Genomic DNA, 24,161 nt, shown 5'->3' on the forward strand with positions numbered 1-24,161 from the left:
TTTTTCAATTACTCATCATACATGTCAGGATAGGGAGCAGTGTGACAGCAGCTTTACGTTCACCACTGTAAGAAAGGCCACCGAACACTCAAGCACCTTGAGCTCTTTTAATCCTTAATTTGCTAATTTGTTTATTAGACGTTTAGGGTGAAGACAGCTTGGTTATGGTAACCACGTTTTACCACAGCAATAACCACATTTGTTGTAAACAGATGGTGTCCATTTTTACTTCAGTCACTAAGCACATCAAATACTTTACATTAACAGACAGTGTAGCTCCTGTATTGTGTAATTACCACCGAAAGGACAGCATTCTTAACAAAGTTAAGTGATAAGAAAGTATGGAACTGAAAATGGATTCCTTGTTGTCAGTGGTCCTGTTTGGTGTATGTGGTTCCTGTGGCGCACAGCACCTGGTTTATGAGATGTATGACATCTGATCTGTCTATGTTTGGGTCTGACTTAGTGTAATCTGTTATTATGGCGCCACATCTAAAACTAAATGCATGTGTTTCCTAAACTGTGGGTGGCTTTCCCATTTCTGTTAGATCTCAACATGACATGATTAGCTGTGTTTTCATGAAAACTCATCCAAGGGTGACAATATATTTTCCACCAGGATCCGGGCTGAAAAAGGTCGTTGCAAAAAAGGGGCAGTTGCAATGATGGAGTAGAAGAAAACTATGAGACAGTTGGTGAAGAAAATGGTTTAAAATGCTGAATAGTGAAGAGTAGAGAACAGCATTTTGGAAACTTGTGCACGCCTGCTGCCACCTCAGGCCAAACACAACAGTCCAGTCTTGTACCACACTTATAGACACTTAACTTCTGTTCATCTGTGTTTGTGTGTGTGTGTGTGTGTGTGTGTGTGTGTGTGTGTGTGTGTGTGTGTGTGTGTGTACACGTTCATATTAAATTCCTTCATTTGCCTTCCAGGTTCCAATAATGTCCTCTGTAGCTGTTATAGCAGCGCCCAATCTAATGAGAAGTGCCATACTTTGTCCGATAAGCCGTAGGCTTGTTACCACATTGTGTGTTTGTAGGCTCATATTAACATCCATTGTCAGATCTACTTACTGATTCCATAGTTTTCTCCCTTTTACCCTGTTATAATAAAACATAAAGACTTGTGGCTCTTTATTCCACACTGCATACACAAATCTGGTACATGTGAGTTTTCTAACCTTTTTCAGAAAGCCTGAAAGCTTACTGGACATTTCAGGTGATTAAAACTGAATTTTGTTTAGATACCAAATCAGCTATTTTTCAAATAGGATAACCAGAAATGCCTTTCAGGTGTTAATATCTGTTTTGTTGTTGTTACTGTTTTTATTTTTATTTTATTTGCATGCAGTCACATCTTGCATTGACAAATAAATTGTGGGTCTTTTACTGTTCCGTGCTGGTGCAGCTTGTGGTGGAATGTTTGGAGTTGTTAAAATTTTTCAAAATGCCACACAGATATCATACCGCCTTTATTTATAAAGCACTTTAAAATAAACCAAGGTCCACAAAGTGCTGTACATATGCAATTGACATATACAATAAAAAAAAAAAAAAAAAAGAAAAATCTGCAGGGTTGGCTTACATTTCCCAAAAAACATTTTGGGAAAATATTCTATGTACTGATGAGACAGCAGTGGAGGTGTAACATCTGGCGTAAAACTAAGCATTACAGAAAATGAACATCATACTGACAGTTGGCAGACAAAAAATAAACCCTGTGTGACTTGAGGTCCTGGACAACTTGCTATAATCCATATAACCATGTAATCTGATCTATCCAGCCATCAGTTTGTGACCTTAAGCACAAGTACACCATGGTTAATGACACAAAGTACACCATCAAGTCCATCTCTTACTGACTCAAAAATAACATGGTGAAGGTTGTGGAGTGTTAATGTTATTTGAGATGCTGTGGCATGACCTTTAACAGGCTGTTCATGCTCAAAAACCCTGTTATGTAGTTGAATTTAAACACTTCTGTATAGATGAGTTGGTTAAACTTCTTCCACAGAGATGTAAAAGGCTCATTGCCAGTTATCACAAACACTTGATGTTGCTGTTGCCTCCAATGGTGGCACAACCAGTTATTAGACTTCGAGTATGATTCATCTTTCACATAAGCCTATGGTTTAGAAAGCTTTTTGCATAATTGAAAACTACTTTTGTATTTACTCAGGCTATCATTTTCTTAGATTTTTTTCAGATTTGTGAAATTAACATTTTGGCTTCACTATTTCATTTCTTCAACAAAATAATTCAATCTTAAAATGACAGTTTGCCTACAAACACATACATGCACATACCAATGTGGTTTGTTTTTTAAACCAACATTATGTTATTAATGACTGTATTGTTGTTTTATAGTTGTTTCACCAAACCTATGTGCAGGAACTTAAAATGGTTAAACTAAGAAACTGTACCGACTTGCTTTTTTATCTAACAAGTGTTCGGCTTTGTGCAATATAGAAATACTTTTGGATATTTTACTTTCTAATTTATCTGATGTGAGATTTCCGATTCAGTTTATCATCAATAATAAAATATTTTTGCGTCTCTAGTCTTTATACATGCACAAATATATTTATACATGTGACTTATTTGTAAACAAACATAAGATTTCATACAGACATACTTTATATTTATTGTAAATTAATATTTTGTTTGCTCATCTCAATATTTATTTTCTTTATTTTAGATTTGTTCAATATCTCTTTTATATATCATCCTTTCACTTTTCTGCTGAAACGCGGAATTTTCTCAATTGGAGACAAATAAACATTATTTTTATTTATTCTGTTTTACTATGACCTGTTCTGTTTATTCTGTTATATTTTTATGCTATTGTTGTGTTCTTTTTCATTTTATTTTCAGTGCTTTTATTTTATTTCATTCCTTATTATTGTATTTATTTTCATACTGTTCCATTTTATTCAAAGTTATTTTATGCTATTCTGTGCTGCTGAATTTTAATCAGTTACGTTGTACTCCTAATATATTCCATTTCATTCGTATTATGTTTTAAATATTTTATTGGGCTCTACCGCTATAGCAAGTGTCACCCTGGTCTATGTTTTTCTTTCCTGTTCTACTTAATTCTATTTTATTCTCTATTTTATTCCAAAAATTTTTTTTATATAATGATCTGTTATGTGATTCATTTGATTTTCATTCGTTCGTTCGTTCGTTCGTTCGTCGTCTTGCATCATTGGAGTGCCGCAAGGGTTTTCCATCTCTGCGGTCCCATGTCAGCCTGTGCCCCAATTTTATTGTACAACTTAGACACTCGTACTCGTACTCGTCGTCTTCCGCTTATCCAGGACCGGGTCGCGGGGGCAGCAGACTCAGCAGAGACGCCCAGACGTCCCTCTCTCCAGACACCTCCTCCAGCTCCTCCAGGGGGAGCCCAAGGCGTTCCCAGGCCAGCCGAGAGACATAGTCCCTCCAGCGTGTCCTGGGCCGTCCCCTGGGCCTCCTCCCGGTGGGACGTGCCTGGAACACCTCCCGAGGAAGGCGTCCAGGAGGCATCCGGTATAAATGCCCGAGCCACCTCAACTGGCTCCTCTCAATGTGGAGGAGCAGCGGCTCTACTCCGAGCTCCTCCCGGATGGCCGAGCTCCTCACCCTATCTCTAAGGGAGTGCCCGGCCACCCTACGGAGGAAGCTCATTTCAGCCGCTTGTATCCGTTTTCATTTGATTTTCTCATTTTAATTTTTTTGTATTTTATCCTATTCTGTTTTTTGTTTACTTTGTTCAGATTTATTGTATTCAAACCTATTCTTTTTTATTCTATTATTATGCTCTCTGTCAGTTTAGATAGAGCATTTAACAGATCTGCAGCGGGCTTGGTTTGAATGTTTGTTTGATTTTGGTTTTTAAACTACTTTTGAAGTAATGAATTGTTATATGTTCACATTTATTAGGATGTTGTAGTTTCAATATGATGTTCTTGCAGGAATTTGGCTGTCAGCTCCTTTATGTTCACTTTCTCTAACTGTTGGTAACTCAGCTGTTAATGTACTCTCGGCTTTTAGAGCAGCACAATAAGAGCAGGGAAACTGTACCATAACAGCATTTAGATGGGTCTGAGACCCACTCAATCGGTCATTCGGTACTCTCCACCAAACAATCCTCCTGTTAAATTAGATACTGCAGCCACTCTAGGTGTGTAAATTGTATGCTAGGCTCATATTAACCTATGCACAGACATAAATACATACTCTGAAAAGGGTCCCTGTGACTCACATCTTCTGTGTGTGCGTGTGTGTGTGTTTGTTTGTGTGTATGTGTGTGTGTCTTTTGGAGGTGGACTCTCCACATCTTTTAATTGGCTGCAGGGAGCAGACACACTCAGCTCTTGCTTGTTATCACACTGAACTGAACCCAAACAGGAAAGGACAGCAGCATCACCAAGACACACACAGCAGACATTACATTTGCACAAAAATGCCAAATGTGTATGCGCAACTGTCACACACCATTGCTGAGACACATGTGATAGGTGACTCTAGCAGACGGTAACATTGAGGAGAGTGAACCTGAATGCATCATCTTTAAGTAATCAAATTAGAGATAGTGAATCTAGATAAAGTATCTGATAGTTGCACACAGTCAGATTAGTGTAACAAATGAAAAAGAACAAAATAAAGATGTTACATCAGAAAGGTCAAGACAATGACAGAACTTTGCTTGTGAAGTATTGGGGCTTTGATGGTAAATGGCGGCCTATCTATGCCAACAACTGATAAGTTGGTGGATCAGCACAGTTTATTTCTTTAAACACTAAATGGGCATTCTTATAATGAAAACCTGACTGCAAAAATCTGGCTCCACTGCAGTTCACTTAAATCATTAACTGAAAATTATCCTCAATGTTTTTCTTGCTCTGGCCTTAATGCTTGAGGTCATAAATAAATTAACCTTAAGTAATTTCATCTCTTGAAAATGAGTTATGTAAAGCAAGTTTTTTTTCCAGGAATTGTCTCTCAGGCATTGAATATTAAAATTTTTTCTTTCCTGTCTAGACGAGTGGCCCTGTTGAGATGTTCTCAGTGCAAGATGGCTCGCTACTGCAATACAACTTGCCAGGTAGGTGGATTTTTGTGTTTGTGTACTTACATCATTCTCGATGTTAGAAACATACAGTCATATTCAACAAATTAGAATATGTGTTCCGATGAGGCTCATTTGACAGATGAAAAGTATCTTTTGATAATAACCTTTAAGCAGGTATTAAACATATTTTTCATTAATCCCACATTTCTGTATTAAAAATGTTTTTTTTATTGGTCTGATGTAATATTCTGATCTTGTTTTTTATTAGGTGTAAGCCAAAAATCATTACAATTAACAAAAATAAAGGTTTAAAAACAGTCTGTGTGTCGTTAATCTATATGTTTACCAGCGCTTTGGGTGCCTTGTTGCTGAAACGTGCTATACAAATAAACTTGACTTGACTTACTGAATTGTTACTCAAATTAGTGAAATTTTCAACGGTATTCTAATTTACTGAATATGACTATATCTGTGGACAACATCCTATTATATAGTTCTTGTGTTTATTTTCCTTTAAAAAGCACCTTTCTTTGGAAATTGGTGGTGATTTATTGCTTAGCAATATTCAGAGATGTTTCTGAGGTTTATAAGCAGTCTTAAAAAAATTCAAATTAGTGTCACTCAAAAATCATTCAGTTTATATCTATTGAAATCAGTCTGAAAGAAGACTTCTTGACTGTCCCATTGAGTGATCTCTGCCACATATAAAAAATAGAGACTTCTACATTTCAAAGGGTCACGGAGCAAGGGCATGATTTCAGAACTGACTAAAACACTTTTAATGTGAGCTTTAAGCACCAGAACCATGTCACTATTGAATTGCAAAGAGTGCCTAACTTTGGTCCAAGATGGCTTTTTTGTCAGCTCTCTCCGAGGCCCTGCCTGGATTTCTGGATATATGGAGATCCAAGCACACCCTTAGCGTTTTTTACCCGAAAGAACTCTCATTCTTGAATGAGTTCGGTTGGTGTGCCTTTGAACTTTGGTGCTTTGTTGTGCACCGGCGGCCATTTCCACCAGTTTTGCGAACCAAGCATGAATCATCAACAGTGGCCGTTTTCATTTGCATGTGTTCAGCATCCCCCAGTGTAACAAAACAAGTAGTTATACAAAACATGTTTAGTGTGTTTTTACAAACATAAATAGTGTTTAGAAGGTATGTTCTACGTATTTGCCGCTGTACTTGCTGCTTCTATTGTCGGCCCGCCCACGGGTGACGTTACAGTTTGCGCAGAGGAACTAAATATTCTGCGGAACCTCTCTTCATTGGTGGAAACACGCTAAACTGGTTTGAAATCATGTTTGGCAATCTGAATGGGCTCCGAACCATGTTGTTGGGAAAGGGGTACCTGTCTCTTGTCTTAAAGGATAGATTGGTTTACTAAGCCAACAATCAGACCATAAAAAATTAATCAGTTATCTCTCGTGGTACAAAACCTTCTCAATTGATTGTAAAGTTTTGGCTAAGACTAAGGCCTTCCGATAAAACAATAGCCATCTATCGTGATAAATATGCGGTCTATCGTGATAAATATGCGGTCAATATCAATAGAAAATACATCCAATAGAATGTTCCATAATTTTACTGAACTCCGATCCAGAACCGCACAAGTTTCAGCCTCTCAACCGCTTACAGCCCAGCTAAACAAGGTTGCTGGCATAAACTAACTCACTCACTCTTAGGTAAGCTAGCAACATACAAGCGGCAACAGACAACTATTGATAGGTACTTGGCAGCAGTGCCATATGACAAAATATCAAAACACTATAAACAAATAACATGCAGTGGCATATCATTTAGCAAAGGACATGTTACCGCTTTTAAAGCTTTCTGAATTTCTCTGTTAGCCAATATAAGATGATTTACATATGAGAAAATTTCCAATGTTTTCACAGGCATTCAGACAAAACTCCAGATTCCACCACTGAAAATAAGAGGTTATTCTGGCACCAATGCCACTGGTTTTCCGGGTTTTTACCGAATGCAATTAAAGATTCTTTTACTGACTGATCTTCATGGACCAGCACCAGCTTTTATCAGAGGACTTCTGCACCCATATGTCTCTGGCAGGTCCCTGAGGTCCTATGACCAGGGCCTGCTGCCCCATACTAAGATGAAAACAAAAGGAGACAGAGTTGTGTTCAGTGCCCCCCAGACTCGTTTCCTTTGGACTTGAGATCAGTGGACTCTGTGGTCTCTTTTAAAAGACTAAACTGTCTGCTTTTTCCTAATTTATCTTGTTTATTTAGACATTGTTGGCTCTTTTGAAGCACTTTGTGATTTTATATTTTGAAAGGTGATAAATAAATATATAAAAAGGTATGCCCTTACCTACATCTAAAGTCAAGAAAGGACATTTTAAGGGGCCTAAAGGAAAAGCTTTCTTGCACTACAACTGTAATGTTCTCTTTGTGATTGAAACATGCCTTTTGTGTGTATATATGCAGTATATGCATTTTTCAGTGTGTTTAAAAAACCCTGTTCTGCAGAAACAGGCATGGTCCGGCCATAAGAGAGAGTGTAAGTGTCTGCGTAGTCTCCTGCCTAGACATCCTACTGACTCAGTCCGTCTGGCCGCAAGACTCATATTTGCCCTGGTATGTTTCTAGAAATTCTCCTTGTTCTCACTCAGATATGTGCAAAGGCGATTATTATGAATGTGACAGATCCTACCTTTCTTTGTTTTTAATAATAATAGTACTCTTTTTCTTTTTTTTTTTTTTTCTTTTGCATTTGTGAAATCCATAATTTCCTAAAAATAAATCTGTAATCTAGCTACAAAGCAAATGTTGGAAAGTGTTAATAAATGCAGTAAATTAAAACTATACAAATATTATGTGTAAAACAAAAATCACATGTTAATTATTCTCTCCTATTCAGTTAAGTCCTACTAAGAGCATCAGTAATGAGCTCTACACTTTGGAGGAACATGAATCACGTAAGTATCTAATGTAAAACTTTGTTTTTATAGTTTATTGTTATTGTAATGATAGTTTATCAGATTTTAGTCATTTCCCCTCTTTGTCATTCCTTACCTTTGCAGTATTTAGTTTTTTCACTGGACGTTTCATGCTTAAATTGGTCCCTGTCAGGCAGATGTTTCATAACCTCTCTGACAACAAACAATTTGAAGTCATCTTTTACCTAAAATAGTTTACACTAACGAAATATAGTAATAACATCTACCTGCCAGAGTTTGGTCATAGTTATTTTTTTATTTAAAAAGACTCAATCTGTCATTTAATAAGAGTAAGCTGGCTCAAATAATAGACAGATTTGTTTTGTACACATTTTTCATTACATTGTTAAGCTTGCAGCTCAAGATAGTTGCATTTATTTCCATGTTTGAAATCAACAAAGATGTAAAAAAAAAAAAGAAAAGGCGTGACAGAAAAAAGCCATCACAAGGTGACCAAGACACTGGAGAGTGATGACGTTACAGAACGCTGCACACAGTGGTCACCCCAGGGTTTTCTCCAGGAATTGTTTTGAGCATGGCGGTGGGGGGGACGAGAAAATATTTTGTTTAAGCAGGGGGACGTGACACTGATTATACAAACCTTTTGAAGCTGACATAATTTTAGAAAGCTTTACCGTTAGGGGTCGCACAGGGTCATAGGGTGGAAGGAAGCAGAACAGACTCAGCGCATGCGCTATAGCCAACATTAAAAACAAACGGAGGGAGCCCAGATGTCAGTCAAAGGGCCAATATGCTCATAAAAAATTAGCGTATTGGCCTAATTTCAGCGTAGTGTCGCTAGTTGTCTGTAGAGTAATAAACAACATTATTGTAAGGTTTAGTTTAAACAACTCTCAGGTAAATAGCATTTTATGAGGACAGGGCATTGCTCTTTTTATTTGAGAGCTTTTAATTGAGCATTTTACACTTTGAAATCAACTTGCCTCTCTTTCTTATGGACTGCGTTCCGTGTCTGCTCCGTCATCTGTCGCAAATAGTGCTGTGCGGCAAATCACACTGAATGCGTTTTTGTGTTTAGGATCGGTTCCTTCATCCAACAACAGCTCTGTCATTTGTGAATTTTACCCCCATTGAAATTCACATCATGGATGTCCTCTGTCATCCATCAAAAAAAGATTCAATCCCTATCTTTGACGGACGACGGAGGAGGGCTTTCCGTGTGAATTATTGCATTGACTAGTGTGGCTTCTGTTTGCGATGGAAAACAAAACGCACGGATGACATAGTCTGTTTGAATGAGGGGATAGTGAGTTAAAATTGGTTGTATGACAGAATGGCCTTGTATTGAGATAACATAAAATTATAAATGTGTAAATAATTGTTTTGCATTTTTGCAGACCTGAATTCCATGTCTGAGCAGAAGAAGCAAGGTCTTTCTCAGCTGGCATCCATCTTGGAACTGTATGTACAACAGGAAGATTCTAACTTGACACAGGAAATGACATCAGCCCTGCCACCTTCCTGCCAGGATCCCCTTAGCCTTATTGCAAAGGTTGGCTAAATGCATGTGAAAAATGTTCTGCTGGTGTGTACTTCACATACAAAGATGTATCTGCATAATGTGATCTAAAAGTACATAAACATATAAACACAATAGAAGCATGTGTTTTATCCCAGTTAAGAGACAGAAAAGTACAATCTCTCTTTATTAATTTAAGCTGGCACTCCTGAGGTTTCTGTTCCACAGTGTGTATGAGATCCTCTCTGTATCTGTAATCATATTTCTCTGTTTGTGTATTCCCACAACAGATCAGGTCTTGTTCATTCAAAATACACAAACCACCACCTTCTAAAATTTAGACTGCTGGAGGAAAGGGTGCTTGTATGCAATTTGCTTTCTCTATATTACTTTTGGGCCAGTGCTGTTTCATCATTTTAAATGTGTGGGTGTATTTTGTCTGTTGTTTTGCTGCTAGTGCACAAAAATTGCAAATGTGTACAACTCACTTGTAGATTACTTGGCCCAGTGTTTTGACAGTTAAACTAACCCACAGAATTACTTCATCACATCTTTCAGGCAGACTTTTTTCAGGCACCTCAACAGTTTTCCAGATTTATTCATGTTTATTAGGCAGTTAAGAAACATGCGCTCCCAAACATCTGTTTCTCAAATGACCCCTAAAGCCTTCCTCTGAGTTGTTAAATATACAGAGACCCTAATTTTACAAGTTTCTCATTAAGGACTTTAGTAGTGCATGAAAAAGTAATGGGCACCTTTGAGCAGTGATTTCTGTACTTGCTACTCAATAGATCTGCACTGAATCTGCTAGCTTCAAGATATTACTTTTAGTCCCAAAATCCCAATCTGGGGTCAGGAAAAAGGCAGATTTAGGCTTCCAAAACAAGAGGACAAAGATTTAAGCATCCAGGTCCTCAAGGAGCCAATGTCTTGCCTGTTTTTGTCGTCTCCCCCACTGAAAAACAACTGTTTCGAAAAGCTGGATTATATCTCCAGCCTGTCTCCGTGTTCTGCAATAGCCTGATCCATTTGTTCAGGTGTTTTTTAATCAGGAAAATCTAAATCATGCAGAAAACCGGTCCTCAATGGCTGGAATTGCCCACCCTTCGTTTAGATGAAAGTACCAAAAACTGAACTATGTTTCATCTAATGTGTTTCCATTAAATATCAGAAGCAATTTCTTTCACACTTGAATTAAATTGCATACTCTCTCAAAGTAGCTCCATGTGAATATGTCTGTGTTTAAATCAGACAAATTAGATTTTAACACATATTTGCATCCAGATATGTAAAAGCAGACAATGTGGCACAGAAGTTTGCTGCTTTATTTATGTGTTTAATAGCTTAAGTTGAAAATGGTTCAACTGCTACAGGAATTTTCTTAGATTTTGACTAGAGAACTTACATTTATGTCATTAACTGAGATTTTGTTTACATTAAAAAACACAAATTTGCCACATAAAAAATGCCATTGACTGCCAACAGGGGGCACTGTTACAGCATGAACAATGTCATTTATTTGCTTTGAAAAGGAGTAATTAAATTCCCGGTTGTTTTATTTCTGTATGTCTTTGTCATCTCTGTCTGTGGACTACTTTTTGTCTTTACAGTTTGTTTTATGTATCTTTCCTTATTATATCCCTCTGCAAACTCAGCCCTATTTGTTTGGCTTCCTCTTTCCCTCCTCTCATGTACTCTCCCTTTACATTACAAATGAGGACTGTAGTGTTATCTACTTGGAGTATTCAGTGAGCTTAACAAAATAGGCCATTACTGTATGTTGTTCAAGCTTGTGGCTCTGTTTGTGTGTTTGGGGCTACTCCTGTGGGTGGCTGATCGGAGGCAAACAACCCCTCCTTTTTATTTATAGTCCTATTAGTCTTACATAAACAGATACAGTATGTGGATGCACCCTGACATGCTAAATAAAGGCATACTATAATACTATTACTGCTTTGAATGCACCCAAGGGGAGCGGTGTTTAATAAAGATAGTATAAGTGGGAGGTTTATAAAAAGGTTACAGAATTAATTGCACATTCATTAGGAAATAATTAATTTATTCCATGATGATTGTACAGCGCGACAATCTCTGCATCGGTATGTCTTGAGCTGCTTCACTGCAGTTGATGTGCATCCATAAGTCCATGAGCACAAAGATTGTTGGGGCATGCATTTGTGCTCATCCACACTGCTGTGTTGTGATATACTGTGACAGATGAGATCTTTTATATGCACATTGTAATACTCCCCTCTCCCTGGAGTGACTACATGTATGTTGTGGATTGTATTTTAATGTCCAGCTGCATATGTTTTTGTGTCCAAGCCAGGATGCCTACATACACTACTCACAAAAAGTTAGGGATATTTTGCTTTTGGGTGAAATTTCAGGATGAACCTAAAATGCACTATAACCTTCACAGATGAACTTAATGTGACTTTCTCTTAACATTTGAAAACACATCCCCAACTGTTTTATTTTTCAGTACTTTTGCACAGCTTGCTGTTCTCTAAGAAGGAGTTTAACTGCAAAATTTAAAACAGGCGTTTGATTCATGAAACAATGAATATATTTCCTGGTTTAGTCAGAATTGGTATTTAAATAGGCCACCTCATCATGCTGTTTACATTTTATGATCATGAATCCAAGAAGACTCCTAACAATTGATCACCAGTACCTCACCATTCAAACACGATGTTCTCAGACGGAAGTAGTCACTGAGCTTAGAGTTTCATCAGCATGTTGCAACAGCGATACTGAGAGACTGGAAGAGTCACAGAAATGCATAGAAGAAGACGTCCTTTGGCCACATGCCAGACTGATGACTGCTTCATTGTGAACAGTGTCCTGCGGAACCAGAGGATAAATGCTACCTAATTCCAGGCACATTTCAGGGAGTTAAGAGGCCCTCAAGTGTCACGTCAGACTATTCAAAACAGTTTACATCAGCCTGGTCTGAGTGCATGATTACCTAATGACCTATAAGGGTACCTGACCACAAAGGCAGGCACAGGCATCATGGTCTTGCATAAGCCAGGGAGCATTTACACTGGACGAGGGACCAGTGGTCCTCAGTGCTGTTTTCTGATGTAAGTCGATTTACGTTGAGGAGAAATTATGTTGGAGACGTCAAGGGGAGCACTATGCATCAACCACTGTTGTCACCAGATGAGCCTTTAGTGTGGTGGTGGTGTTGTTACAGTGTGGGCAGATGTGTCAAGTGAATACAGAACTGCCCTACACTTTCTGCATGGAGTTCGCATGTTCTTCCCGTGCATGTGTGGGTTCTCTCTGGGTATTCCGGTTTCCTCCCACAGTCCAAAAACATGGCTGTTTGGTTAATTGGTCTCTATAAAATGCCCTTAGGTGTGAATGGGTTCATGCATGGTTGTTTGTCTCTGTGTTGCCCTGCAATGGACTGGTGAACTGTTCATGGTGTACCCCGCCTCTCGCCCGTAGACTGCTGGAGATGGGCGCTAGTTCCCCCACAACCCATTCTGGAGGATGCAATATAGAAAATGGATGGATGCAAACACTAAGGGTTGTTAAATAATGGTTTTGTTTTCGACACGATTCACAAAATTATTTTAGTATTTAGCACAGTTGTTTGCATAGTATCCATGCTTTATCTCTTCATCTGCAAAACACAGTCATAGAAAACTTTATGGTAACGTCCGTAATATGTTGCTGCTTCTTTTTTTCTGTAGTGTTTAGGGATCTGATTGGCTAAGGCACTGCCATCATAAACTGTTTAAAATTGTGTGAGTTTTATTAAAAAAGATGGGATATTTTTAAGTACTGTATTATAAGTAATGGTTTCCAAAATGAAATGTATCCTCTGAGCGGTTAACAGCTGATTTGTCCCTGCCTTAGCATTTTAAAACTGCCCACACTAAAAATGTTTATAAATATGGGATACAACACCATATCAAGGTCTTGACCTAAGGGTTGGGGAATAAAATCTGTTTTTTCGATGCATCGAGAAGATTCTGATTTGATTACCAAACATCAAAACTTGATCTTAAGGTTAATTTATGACCTACTTTTGGGGAATGCAGAAAGTGGAACTCAGAAAGACGTAAGCGTATCACCTGGACAGTTTATGGTCAGCACAAAACAAGGTCACGTGTACCGCGCTCAGCTCCCTATGTCCTGCATGGAAGATAAATTGAACAAAATCCAAACAAACATGCAGGCTGTGTAAAACTAAACTGAAGTATTTTGAACCTGGACAAACATGAGGAGCCTTATTATATTGTTTCACTTGGAGGCAGTAGTAAAGCAGCTGATATTACCTGGCAGAAGAACTGGACGGCCATAAAGCAAGTGATGTTCAAGCTCTCCCCAATTCTTAAAAGAAGGACCAAATTACAATGATTATCTTGCAAAGGATCTGCAACCATTAAGAGTTCTGAGAACCAACGACCTAACACTATTAAGCACTTTCTTGATATAACATCTTCAAAGATATTTTATGTTCTGCACCAAACAAGAGCAGGGAATGAGAGTCACATGGGTCTAAATAGGATTGAGCTGTATAAAATAGGTAGCAGAGAGATATCGGCTTGCTAAGAAGGATTTAGTTTCAGTTACAGGTGGGGTGAAAGATCTTTGACTTATTATTTAATTGTAAATAAGATCAGCTGTTTGTTGGTTCAGAATGTGCAGAGATCCAAAACATTTATTCAGAGCTGGTGGTACCAAATGTCTCCACACCAAAGTTTGGTGTGGAGAAATTTGACTGGCCTGCACAGAGTCCTGACCTCAACCTTCTTGATCACCTTTGGGATGAATTGGAGCAGAGGCTGAGTTCTGGATTTCTTATCTAACTATGAACACACTCCTAAACCTTGTGGAAGATGTTTGCAAAATAGTTAAATCTGCTATTGTTGGCAATGGTGGGTTCATGAAGAAATTGCACCTTTATAGGTTAAGAATTGGATGTCATCAAAATTCATGTACATGTAAAAGTAGACAAATACTTTTGGCAATATAGTCTAACTCTACATCTGTGAACGGGACCCGCTTGGACTGGGCCGACATGCAGGAAATAATTTTTCATTCAAGTTTTAGCTCAGATGAATAACCGCATTTTACTTGGAGAGAGAAGTAAATTATCCACACCTGAAAATAAGCAGATCTTGCCGAACATTCCTTGCTGCATATGCCACACACGGCTCAGCTTATGTTTAGGTGTTTTTCATCCTTGGGATGTTGGGTTAAAAATGCTCTGGAATATTATGCTTGGAAAATATACCTCTGAGAAACCTCCCTGTTCAAACATTAGGACAGGGAGGACTGGTGGTTTGAAAATGAAGCAAAAGAAGCCATGCACAGAGGAGGTGGCCTCAGATTTCATCTTTCTAACATCTACTCTGCAGCCCTGACTCCTCCACCTGGGCAATTTTACAGCAATTCACACCTTGGGACATGTGACCACAATTCAGTTTCAGTTTATTTATATAACGCCAATTCACAACACATGTCGTCTCAAGGCACTTCACAAAAGTCAGGTTCATACATTCCAATTAATCCTAATCATTGAACAGTGCAGTCAGATTCAGTTATTTATTCAAATTGGATAAAATGTTTTTCTGTCTAAGGAAACCCAGCAGATTGCATCCAGTCAGAGATTTACAGCATTCACTCCTCCCGGATGAGCATGTAGAGACAGTGGACAGTCACTGGCGTTGACTTTGCAGCAATCCCTCATACTGAGCATGCATGTAGCAACAGTGGAGAGGAAAAACTCCCTTTTAACAGAAAAAAACCGCCAGCAGAACCAGGCTCAGTGTGAGCGGCCATCTGCCACGACCGACTGGGGGTTTGAGAGAAGAGAACAGAGACAGATAAAGAACACAGAAGCACTGATCCAGGAGTCCTTTCTATGGCAAGAAAAAGTAAATGTTAATGAATGTAGCTCCTTTAGTTGTTTCACCTAGGAAGAAAGAACAGATAAACTCTGAGCCAGTTTTCAAGGTTAGAAAGAGAAGCACATAGAGTTAGTTACAGTAAAAGCTCAGTCAATCGCCATGTCTAGGAGAGAGAAAGGGTTAAACACGGAAAGACAGGGCTATGTGGATCATCGGTAGAGGGTGAGCATTAAGTTGTTGCCAGCAGATGCTTGGAGGATGCGTCTCTCCAGAAAGGTGTCACAGGTAGACACAGAGTCAGGCCAGGTGTAGCTTCTGGGAAGAGAATAGAGAGACAACATAAAGTTAAAAACTGAAATAACAGCAAATAATGCAGAATTAGAGAGTAGTGTGAGAATGTAGCAAAGAGGGTGAAAGTGGTCATTATGTCCTCCAGCAGTCTAAGCCTATAGCAGCATAACTACACACATAGCTCAGGATAACCTAAGCCACTCTAACTATAAGCTTTATCAAAAAGGAAAGTTTTAAGCCTAGCCTTAAAAGTAGACAGGGTGTCCGCCTCTCGGACTAAAACTGGGAGCTGGTTTCACAGGAGAGGAGCCTGATAACTAAAAGACCTGCCTCCCATTCTACTTCTAGAGACTCTAGGAACCACCAGTAAAACTGCAGTCTGAGAACGAAGTGCTCTGTTAGGAACATCTGGAACAATCAGATCTCTGATGTATGATGGAGCTAAATCAACAAGTTACATTGATCCTAAATTAACAATGAATCAAACATTGAGTTGAATAGAGGGTAGGGCCAATGACTCACGTGTCCTAACTGTCCTATTAGTGACTTTAGTGTCCCTATTATTGTGATTGTTCTAATTAAAACATATAAGCCTCTTACTTCCAACCGTGTTCAGAAGAAGCCTCTTGGGTGAGAGGTGAAACGTCTTCAAGAGAGGAGAGAAGTCCAGTTGCCTTCTACTTAAGCACTTAGAATAACTAAATACAAGTGTAATTTCTTTTTATCTCAAGTTTATTTATGTATTTACAAACCTAATCGGATATGACATCTGTCATACAGATAAGAGTTTACTGATAAAGATTGCCTAGACCCTCACTTTAAAATCTGAACTATCCCTTTAGTGATTCAGCACTTCACAGGATAGAATGAGCTTATGGACCATTTTCAGCCTGGGGATAACCAGGTTCACAATGACTGTCATAGAAAATTAAATAGGCTACTAAGCTGGAGACAACTTATAGAAAGGGTGAGATACCATGCATATTTGCACTAATTCAACCATGTCCTTTTATTTTGTAAAACATTTGTTTTCATTTTCCTACTTCTATATCTATATTTAAGATGTCTTCATTGAGAGCAAAGGATAACCCAAAGTCAAATTCCTTGTTTGTGTTCACAAACCTGGCGAATAAAGCTATTTCTGTTTCTGAAAAGGGACGGTGAAGCTTAGAAAAAGGAATGAACAACTTGAAGAATTAGGGGAACTTGGAGGACATGTCCTTACCAATAAAAGCTTCAAAGTAGCTGTTTATATGAGCCTCTGTGAAAGTGGCTGTAACTAAAACTAGGGAAAGATGAACACACACAAAAACTCACACAGTTCTAATTTGTCCAAGGCAACTATATGTGGAAAACGATGTTGTATTGTTTATTACCAATATATAGAAATAATTTACCGCAGTCAGATTAAATCTACAGACACATACACCAACTGATGTCAGAAGTGACTCTGGAGTCATTAAATTTATACTCCTGCTGGGTTCAAAATTGTGTGTATTGGCTATATGTGTGTGTATATGTGTTGACTCACATATTCTGACTGTAGTAATTTTTTCTCAGTTGTCTGGTTTGCGCATGTATAGTTGTGATTTCTGTGTGCCTGTAGGAATGCAGCTTCTGGTTTGGGTGTACAAGTAATTTATTTTCACGCCTTTATTTTTATTGGCCATCTGTTGAGAGGCTAAATGGAAAGCAGAATGTCAAATTTGTTTATCTCAAATTACGGAGTGGGTGCTCTCCAAATATTTCATGGCTTTTCAGTTATATATGATGTAAGTGAAAGTAAGTTAAAAAAAAAAGAGGCTAAGACAATTTTCAGCTTAAGTTTTTTTGTATAAATAAAGGATTTAAGTACAAATTACAAATAATTTAACAGTGTAAAGTTAGAAAGGTTGTAGGCATGTTTCTTTCCACCCTGTTTTTACGAGTTTGGCTGAATGCTGCAAGTGAACTCATTAACATAATCCATGTGTTTATGTGTTGGTATGTTCAGCCTTATCTGTTCAACATTTTCTTGATCTGCCAGGGCAGCAGGCAGTTTCATGGGCGCTACCTAATTAGCTTAGGCTTTGCAAAATCACGCACACAGCACACCAACCCAGCCTACTGTAATGACTTTGAGTTCATCATGAATGCAGACACAGAAAGTGTAATGTGAGGGGAGAGTAAAAACCATTTGCTTAATTGAGAAAGACTGGCTGTGTGTGGGTGTGGTGGGGGAGGCGCCCTGGGAGAAGAGAAGTGGGGTAGGAAAACAGCGAAGGCTAGAAAATGAGTGACAGGAGGGAAAGAGAAAAGGGAAGGAGGAGAGCAGACAGGGCAAAGAGGGATGGAGATTAGTAGAGATGGAAGCGGTCAAAGGCAACTGAAAATGGTTGAGAAGTCAGACTGATGTGTTAAAGAGCATCTACCATTTTCTAAGCTTTTCTGTTTCAATTGTGTTTCAATGACTAAGATGGTTAAATTTATTTCGATGGTCGAAATCGTGAAATGTATGAAAAAGCTCAAATGAAAAGAAGCGAGCTCAAGGCAGCCGACAACTCAACTGAAAGTTGCTGAAAGGTGATAATGTTACGCTTGGAACGCCAAACTTGGGCCAACACTATATCCACCCAAGGGAAAACTAGTGATAGCAAATTCTCCAGCATGTTTTTTTTGTTCAGAAAATGAAGATTTACATAGCTCCATCCAGTGAGGAGAAACATCTGTGTGGAGTGGTTTGGACACCTGATAAACTGACACCCTGCCTAAGAATCTAAAAGTGTTCTGTAGTGTGTCCAATATGCCTGTAATTCACTACAGTTATAAAGGACATCTGACAAAAACAATACTTCAAAACACTATAAATGCTGACAACATTCTGCTCGATGTACTTTCTGCTCCTGTCCTGGCCAACGTTGTTACTCTGAAGTGCTGACACGTGCGTGTTCATGTTCCTCTCATATACTCACATAATCAGTCCATGCTTTACTGATGAGGGTTTAAAAAAAACACGGTAATGTAGCTGTCAAAACATATTTAATATTGTCTGTTATCCTGCTCAAACTGGGCATTCCATCTGCAGTTAGTTTCCAGACAACATGTTCTTGGCCCCTAAAATGTTACTACAAGGTAATACTACACATGTGATAGATTAAAGGGAAGTTAAAATACTAATAAACAATCAGACTGGAACTGTAGTCAAACACTCGCCGTCTTCATCTGTCTCAGACATATAAAACAAAACTGTTCCAGAAAAAGCAACATGCTAAACATGTAGTTGAGTTCTTGGGAACTGTGGTTATTGATTTAATATAATCTATGGGCGTCAGCCCATGTTTTCTAAACTATAAAGATTATTGTAAAAAAGAAAGCAGTTTCTAACCAGAAACGTCATGCTAACAAACAACATATGTGGTTACCTCAGTGTTCTGTTTACTCCCTGCCTAAGCTATTTGTCATAGTCATGAAATAAACTGTTGCGTCCTCTTTCTTCAAATTTAGGTTGACTCATCTCCCTAAAACAAAGATTCAGATTTTTGTCATAATCCTGGAGCAAAACAAGTTTCCTGCAGAGAGACAATTTTGGTTGGTGAGGACCAATCCGTTCTCCTCATATTCCTTTTATTCCACTGAGCTCATTCACATTTCCTGAAAAGATAGTTATTGTAGCAAAAATGTTCACTGCAACTTTGTTTTGTTTCCAGTGAGTGAAAACATATCCATTCAACACATTCAAGATGTCATTTTTATAAAATAGAAACTCTCCATTGCTTATCTACTTTGAAAAGCAATAGAACAATTATAATGCATTTATTTTTCACACTTTTTAGTATTGAGTTTTAATGGCTCTGATTTTTTTTATGAAATTTGCCTTTAAGTTTGGAAATGGAGAAATGTGGTGAAATGGTAACAATAGGGAGATGGAGAAAATATGATTGCTCCAAGAAGAAACTGAAGGAGAAAATGCATAACTGAATAAATTTTGATTATTTGTGTAATTCAGAGGTGTGATTTTTATGTGAATATGAATCAGGGGTAGGGACTACTTAACAGCTCTTCGTTCCAGATGAAGCAGCTGCTGTCTCACAGCTTTTTTATCTTTCTTGGTTGCATGACAGCTCATCCTGTGCTCTCTTCAGCTTTACCGTCTTAATTGTTTTTTAGTGACTGAGATGGATTTGCACGTTCCTATTTGTATATTTTATCTAATGTCCCAACATCGGGTTAAACTCACAAATTAGCCAGTCACATTGATGAGATGAACTCTTAAAATACCTATTTGCAGCTGGGCTGAGACCCTTTAAATGTAATATAAAGCAAGGGATTATTGACCCTCTCCTTACTTCAAGATGACACAATCGACAAGGAGCAGAGGTCTTACTTCCTGTATTCGGTCTTCTGTTCAAGCTAAAACAAGAGATGCTCGGCCACAGAACCTGAGGCGTTCACAAACGTAACTTTCTGTCTTCAAATTTTACTAATAAAAAAGTAGGAACCTGGATTTCATCCAAAAATTGCATCTCATCACAGCTGCCCTACCCACATTGGCATGCCACAAGTGCATTTCCCTCAAGCACTATTAAACAGTTAATCCTTATAGCCTCAGAACAATGCAAGTTCTGGTCAGTGTGACTGAAAAGATGAACCAGATCATTGTAATAGTAGGTAGACATGTATGTAAAACAGGCCTGAATACAAATATAAAAATCTATGCTTTTTGGAGTCAGTTGTGGCATAACTGCATACAGTGTCCACAATCGGTGGAGAGTTCTTTAATTTATTATTTAAATGTGCTATTTTGATCATATTTCAAACTTTTAACCTAATTGCTGTCTTGTTGTAAACAGTTAAAAGGCTATGGTTATGGTTATGGTTAAAGTCTAAGGTATGTAATAGTCATTATACCCCAAACCTCAAAGAACTTATTTTGATACCTTGTAGGTCTTCTCTTCTTAAACCAAAATACTGTGTGTGAGTGCCTCTGTGTGTGTTACCTTAATGACTTTTTACGCACATATGCATGAAGCAACGGGTCTGCTGTAAGTGGGTCTGCACTAGTGGCTAAAAATGGGTGAGCCCTGTGATTTATCTGCTCCTGTTCCTGTGCTACTTGTATTACTTTTCTCAAACAGGACATATAAAGCCTGAGTAAGAATGGCTCAGGTTGTCAGTGAATAAAGAACCTCATTTGTTGGTTGACTACTGATTGGAATTTTGTATGATAAATAATTGTGTTTGACTCCACTATTTGAGATTATTTTAAATTCATTAGTCATTTAATTGTATTATTTTTCCACCATCTATATACATTGGAGAAAGAAAATCTTGGTTATACAGTTTCAAAAATGTTACATTTATTAAGGTTATCTTTTAATAAAACATAAAGTGAAAATATGTGATAAAGTCACTTCCACTTTTAAACCAGAAATTCCTGTAAACCGCCACATTTTCTAGAAACCTTAGTTCAGTTGCACTAGCCCTTGTCACTGCTAGACGTCACTTCTTGGAAGCAAGAAATCACCTAAATAGAGCTTGTCTTACAGCCCGAAGTTGACATAAATACCTCAGAAAGCAGCACATTCATCCCCATACAAGAACAGCTCAGGACTGCAGTAAAACATAGTCAGATCCTCGTACTTGTACTCTTCTGCTTTATCTGGGACCGGGTTGCGGGGGCAGGAACGTACACCGACCGGTAAATCGAGAGCTTCGCTTTTTGACTCAGCTCTCTCTTCACCACAACGGACTGTCACAATGCCCCTATTACTGCGGCAGCTGCACCGATCTGTCTGTTGATCTCCCCCTCCATTCTTCCCATACTCGTCAACAAGACCCTGAGATACTTAAACTCCTCCACTTGAGGCAGGAACCTCAAGAAGTCAGATCTATTATCCACAAATGGAGAAAACATGGAATGGTGGTGAATCCTTCCAAGAGTGGCTGACCTGGCAAATTACTCCAAGCGCATATAAATGACTCACCCAGAAGGGTGCAAAATATCATCGTCTTTGATTAACTTCATCTAAAAAACTGCAGGCCTGACTTGCCTCAGTTTGTTTATGGTTCAACAATTAGAAAGAGAGAGCATCTATTGGAGAGTTCCAAGGCTAAAACCACTGCTGATCAAAAAGAAGACAACACCCATATGACTGAACTTAAACTATTTTAAAAGAAGAATGGGCCAAAATTCTGTGACAAAAAATTATTTAAGATAGAGAGGCTGTGCAATATATCAAGTGTTATATAGATATATCTATATAAATATTATAGATACATTCACAACATTCTTTCTGTTTCCTGCTTTCATTTTGCTAGGTAAAATGGCATTACTTTCCTCATGTTGACTTAACTTGGTCAATATGAGGAAGAGAGTCACATTGATGAAATGTAATACATTTTTATCCCAGCTGTCCACATGCATCTGGCAGGGGCCCAGTGGCCCCACAAATATGATACCAAAGACCGAGGGACCTTCTTTAATTTTTTCACAATAGTTCCCCAGCCATTTGGAAAGCAGACTCAACATACTCCAGATGGCAAGTTTAACACTCATACTTGAACCATTACCTTGATTTTACAGCTAATGTGTTGATGTTCTCCCCAGATAAATAAACTTGAGGAAATGGCCTCCTACTCTCACCATCAGGTTAGAACCTGAAGTATTATGAGAATCTTATCTCAGCTGTCTGTCAGTGAACACTCAAGCAGGTTAACAGCGTCAGGAATTTATTTTAAGTTAGTTTTACAAGAGAAGTTTCAGATCTTAATGCTCCTTGCCAGTCTCAAAACTATTATAAGAGATTTGATGCCCACTCCATCACACTACCACTCATGTAGGGCCTTGGGGTGCAGGTGCATCATTGGAGTGCCGCAAGGGTTTTCCATCTCTGCGGTCCCATGTCAGCCTGTGCCCCAATTTTATTGTACAACTTAGACACTCGTACTCGTACTCGTCGTCTTCCGCTTATCCGGGACCGGGTCGCGGGGGCAGCAGACTCAGCAGAGATGCCCAGACGTCCCTCTCTCCAGACACCTCCTCCAGTTCCTCCAGGGGGAGCCCAAGGCGTTCCCAGGCCAGCCGAGAGACATAGTCCCTCCAGCGTGTCCTGGGCCGTCCCCTGGGCCTCCTCCCGGTGGGACGTGCCTGGAACACTTCCCGAGGAAGGCGTCCAGGAGGCATCCGGTATAGATGCCCGAGCCACCTCAACTGGCTCCTCTCGATGTGGAGGAGCAGCGGCTCTACTCTGAGCTCCTCCCGGATGGCCGAGCTCCTCACCCCATCTCTAAGGGAGTGCCCGCCCACCCTACAGAGGAAGCTCATTTCAGCCGCTTGTATCCGGGATCTCGTTCTTTCGGTCATGACCCAAAGTTCATGGCCATAGGTGAGGGTAGGAACGTAGACCGACCAGTAAATTGAGAGCTTTGCTTTTCGGCTCAGCTCTCTCTTCACCACAATGGACCGGCACAGCGTCCCCATTACTGTGGCAGCCGCACCGTCTGTCGATCTCCTGCTCAATTCTTCCCTCACTCGTGAACAAGACCCCGAGATACTTAAACTCTTCCACTTGAGGCAGGAACTTCCCTCCAACTTGAAGAGGACAAGCCACCCTTTTCCGGTCGAGTACCATGGCCTTGGACTTGGAGGAGCTGATCCTCATCCCAGCCGCTTCACACTCGGCTGCGAACCGCCACAGCGCATGCTGTAGGTCTTGGCTAGAGGGGGCCAGCAGGACCACGTCATCTGCAAAAAGAAGAGACGAAATCCACTGGTCCCCAAACCAGACCCCTTCCGGCCCTTGGCTGCATCTAGAAAGCCTGTCCATAAAAGTTATGAACAGGACCGGTGACAAAGGGCAGCCCTGCCAGAGTCCAACATGCACTGGGAACAGGTCCGACTTAGTGCTGGCAATGCGGACCAAACTCCTGCTCCGCTCGTACAGGGACCAGATGGCCCCTAATAAAGGGCCCCCGATTCCATACTCCTGGAGCACCCCCCACAGGGCATCACGAGGGACACAGTCGAATGCCTTCTCCGGGTCCACAAAACACATGTGAACCGGTTGGGCAAACTCCCATGAACCCTCGAGTACCCTGTAGAGGGTATAGCGCTGGTCCAGTGTTTCACGGCCGGGACGAAAACCACACTGCTCCTCCTGAAGCCAAGGTTCGACTATCGGTCGGACTCTCCTCTCCAATACCCTGGCGTAGGCCTTACCAGGGAGGCTGAGGAGTGTGATCCCCCTGTAGTTGGAACACACCCTCCGGTCCCCCTTCTTATAAAGGGGGACCACCACCCCAGTCTGCCAGTCCAGAGGCACTGTCCCCGACCGCCACGCAATGTTGAAGAGGCGTGTCAACCATGACAGCCCTACAACATCCAGAGACTTGAGGTACTCAGGGCGGATCTCATCCACCCCCGAAGCCTTGCCACCGTGGATCTTTTTAACCACCTCGGTGACTTCAGCCTGGGTGATGAAAGAGTCCAACCCCGAGTCCCCAGCCTCTGTTTCCACCAC

The 24,161-nt window shown here is 39.7% G+C and overlaps 1 protein-coding gene across 3 annotated transcripts in view; it reads left to right on the top strand.

The window, feature by feature from the left end:
* The window catches only part of smyd3 (SET and MYND domain containing 3), a 119,748-nt gene that overhangs the window by 24,581 nt on the left and 71,006 nt on the right, over positions 1 to 24,161 (top strand). For 2 of the 3 annotated variants that reach the window (XR_007037978.1, XM_047363290.1), the window contains exons 2-5: positions 5,029 to 5,092; positions 7,550 to 7,657; positions 7,941 to 7,998; positions 9,378 to 9,532. Coding sequence is in view for 2 of the 3 variants with exons in the window: in XM_047363290.1 (XP_047219246.1) it covers positions 5,029 to 5,092; positions 7,550 to 7,657; positions 7,941 to 7,998; positions 9,378 to 9,532 (385 nt within the window). In the remaining variant the exon portion in view is untranslated. The remainder of the gene's footprint in view (positions 1 to 5,028; positions 5,093 to 7,549; positions 7,658 to 7,940; positions 7,999 to 9,377; positions 9,533 to 24,161) is intronic. The other variant, XM_047363291.1, reaches the window with a different exon arrangement.

This window comes from Girardinichthys multiradiatus, chromosome 4, assembly GCF_021462225.1.
Source record: "Girardinichthys multiradiatus isolate DD_20200921_A chromosome 4, DD_fGirMul_XY1, whole genome shotgun sequence".
NCBI classification, from domain to species: domain Eukaryota; kingdom Metazoa; phylum Chordata; class Actinopteri; order Cyprinodontiformes; family Goodeidae; genus Girardinichthys; species Girardinichthys multiradiatus.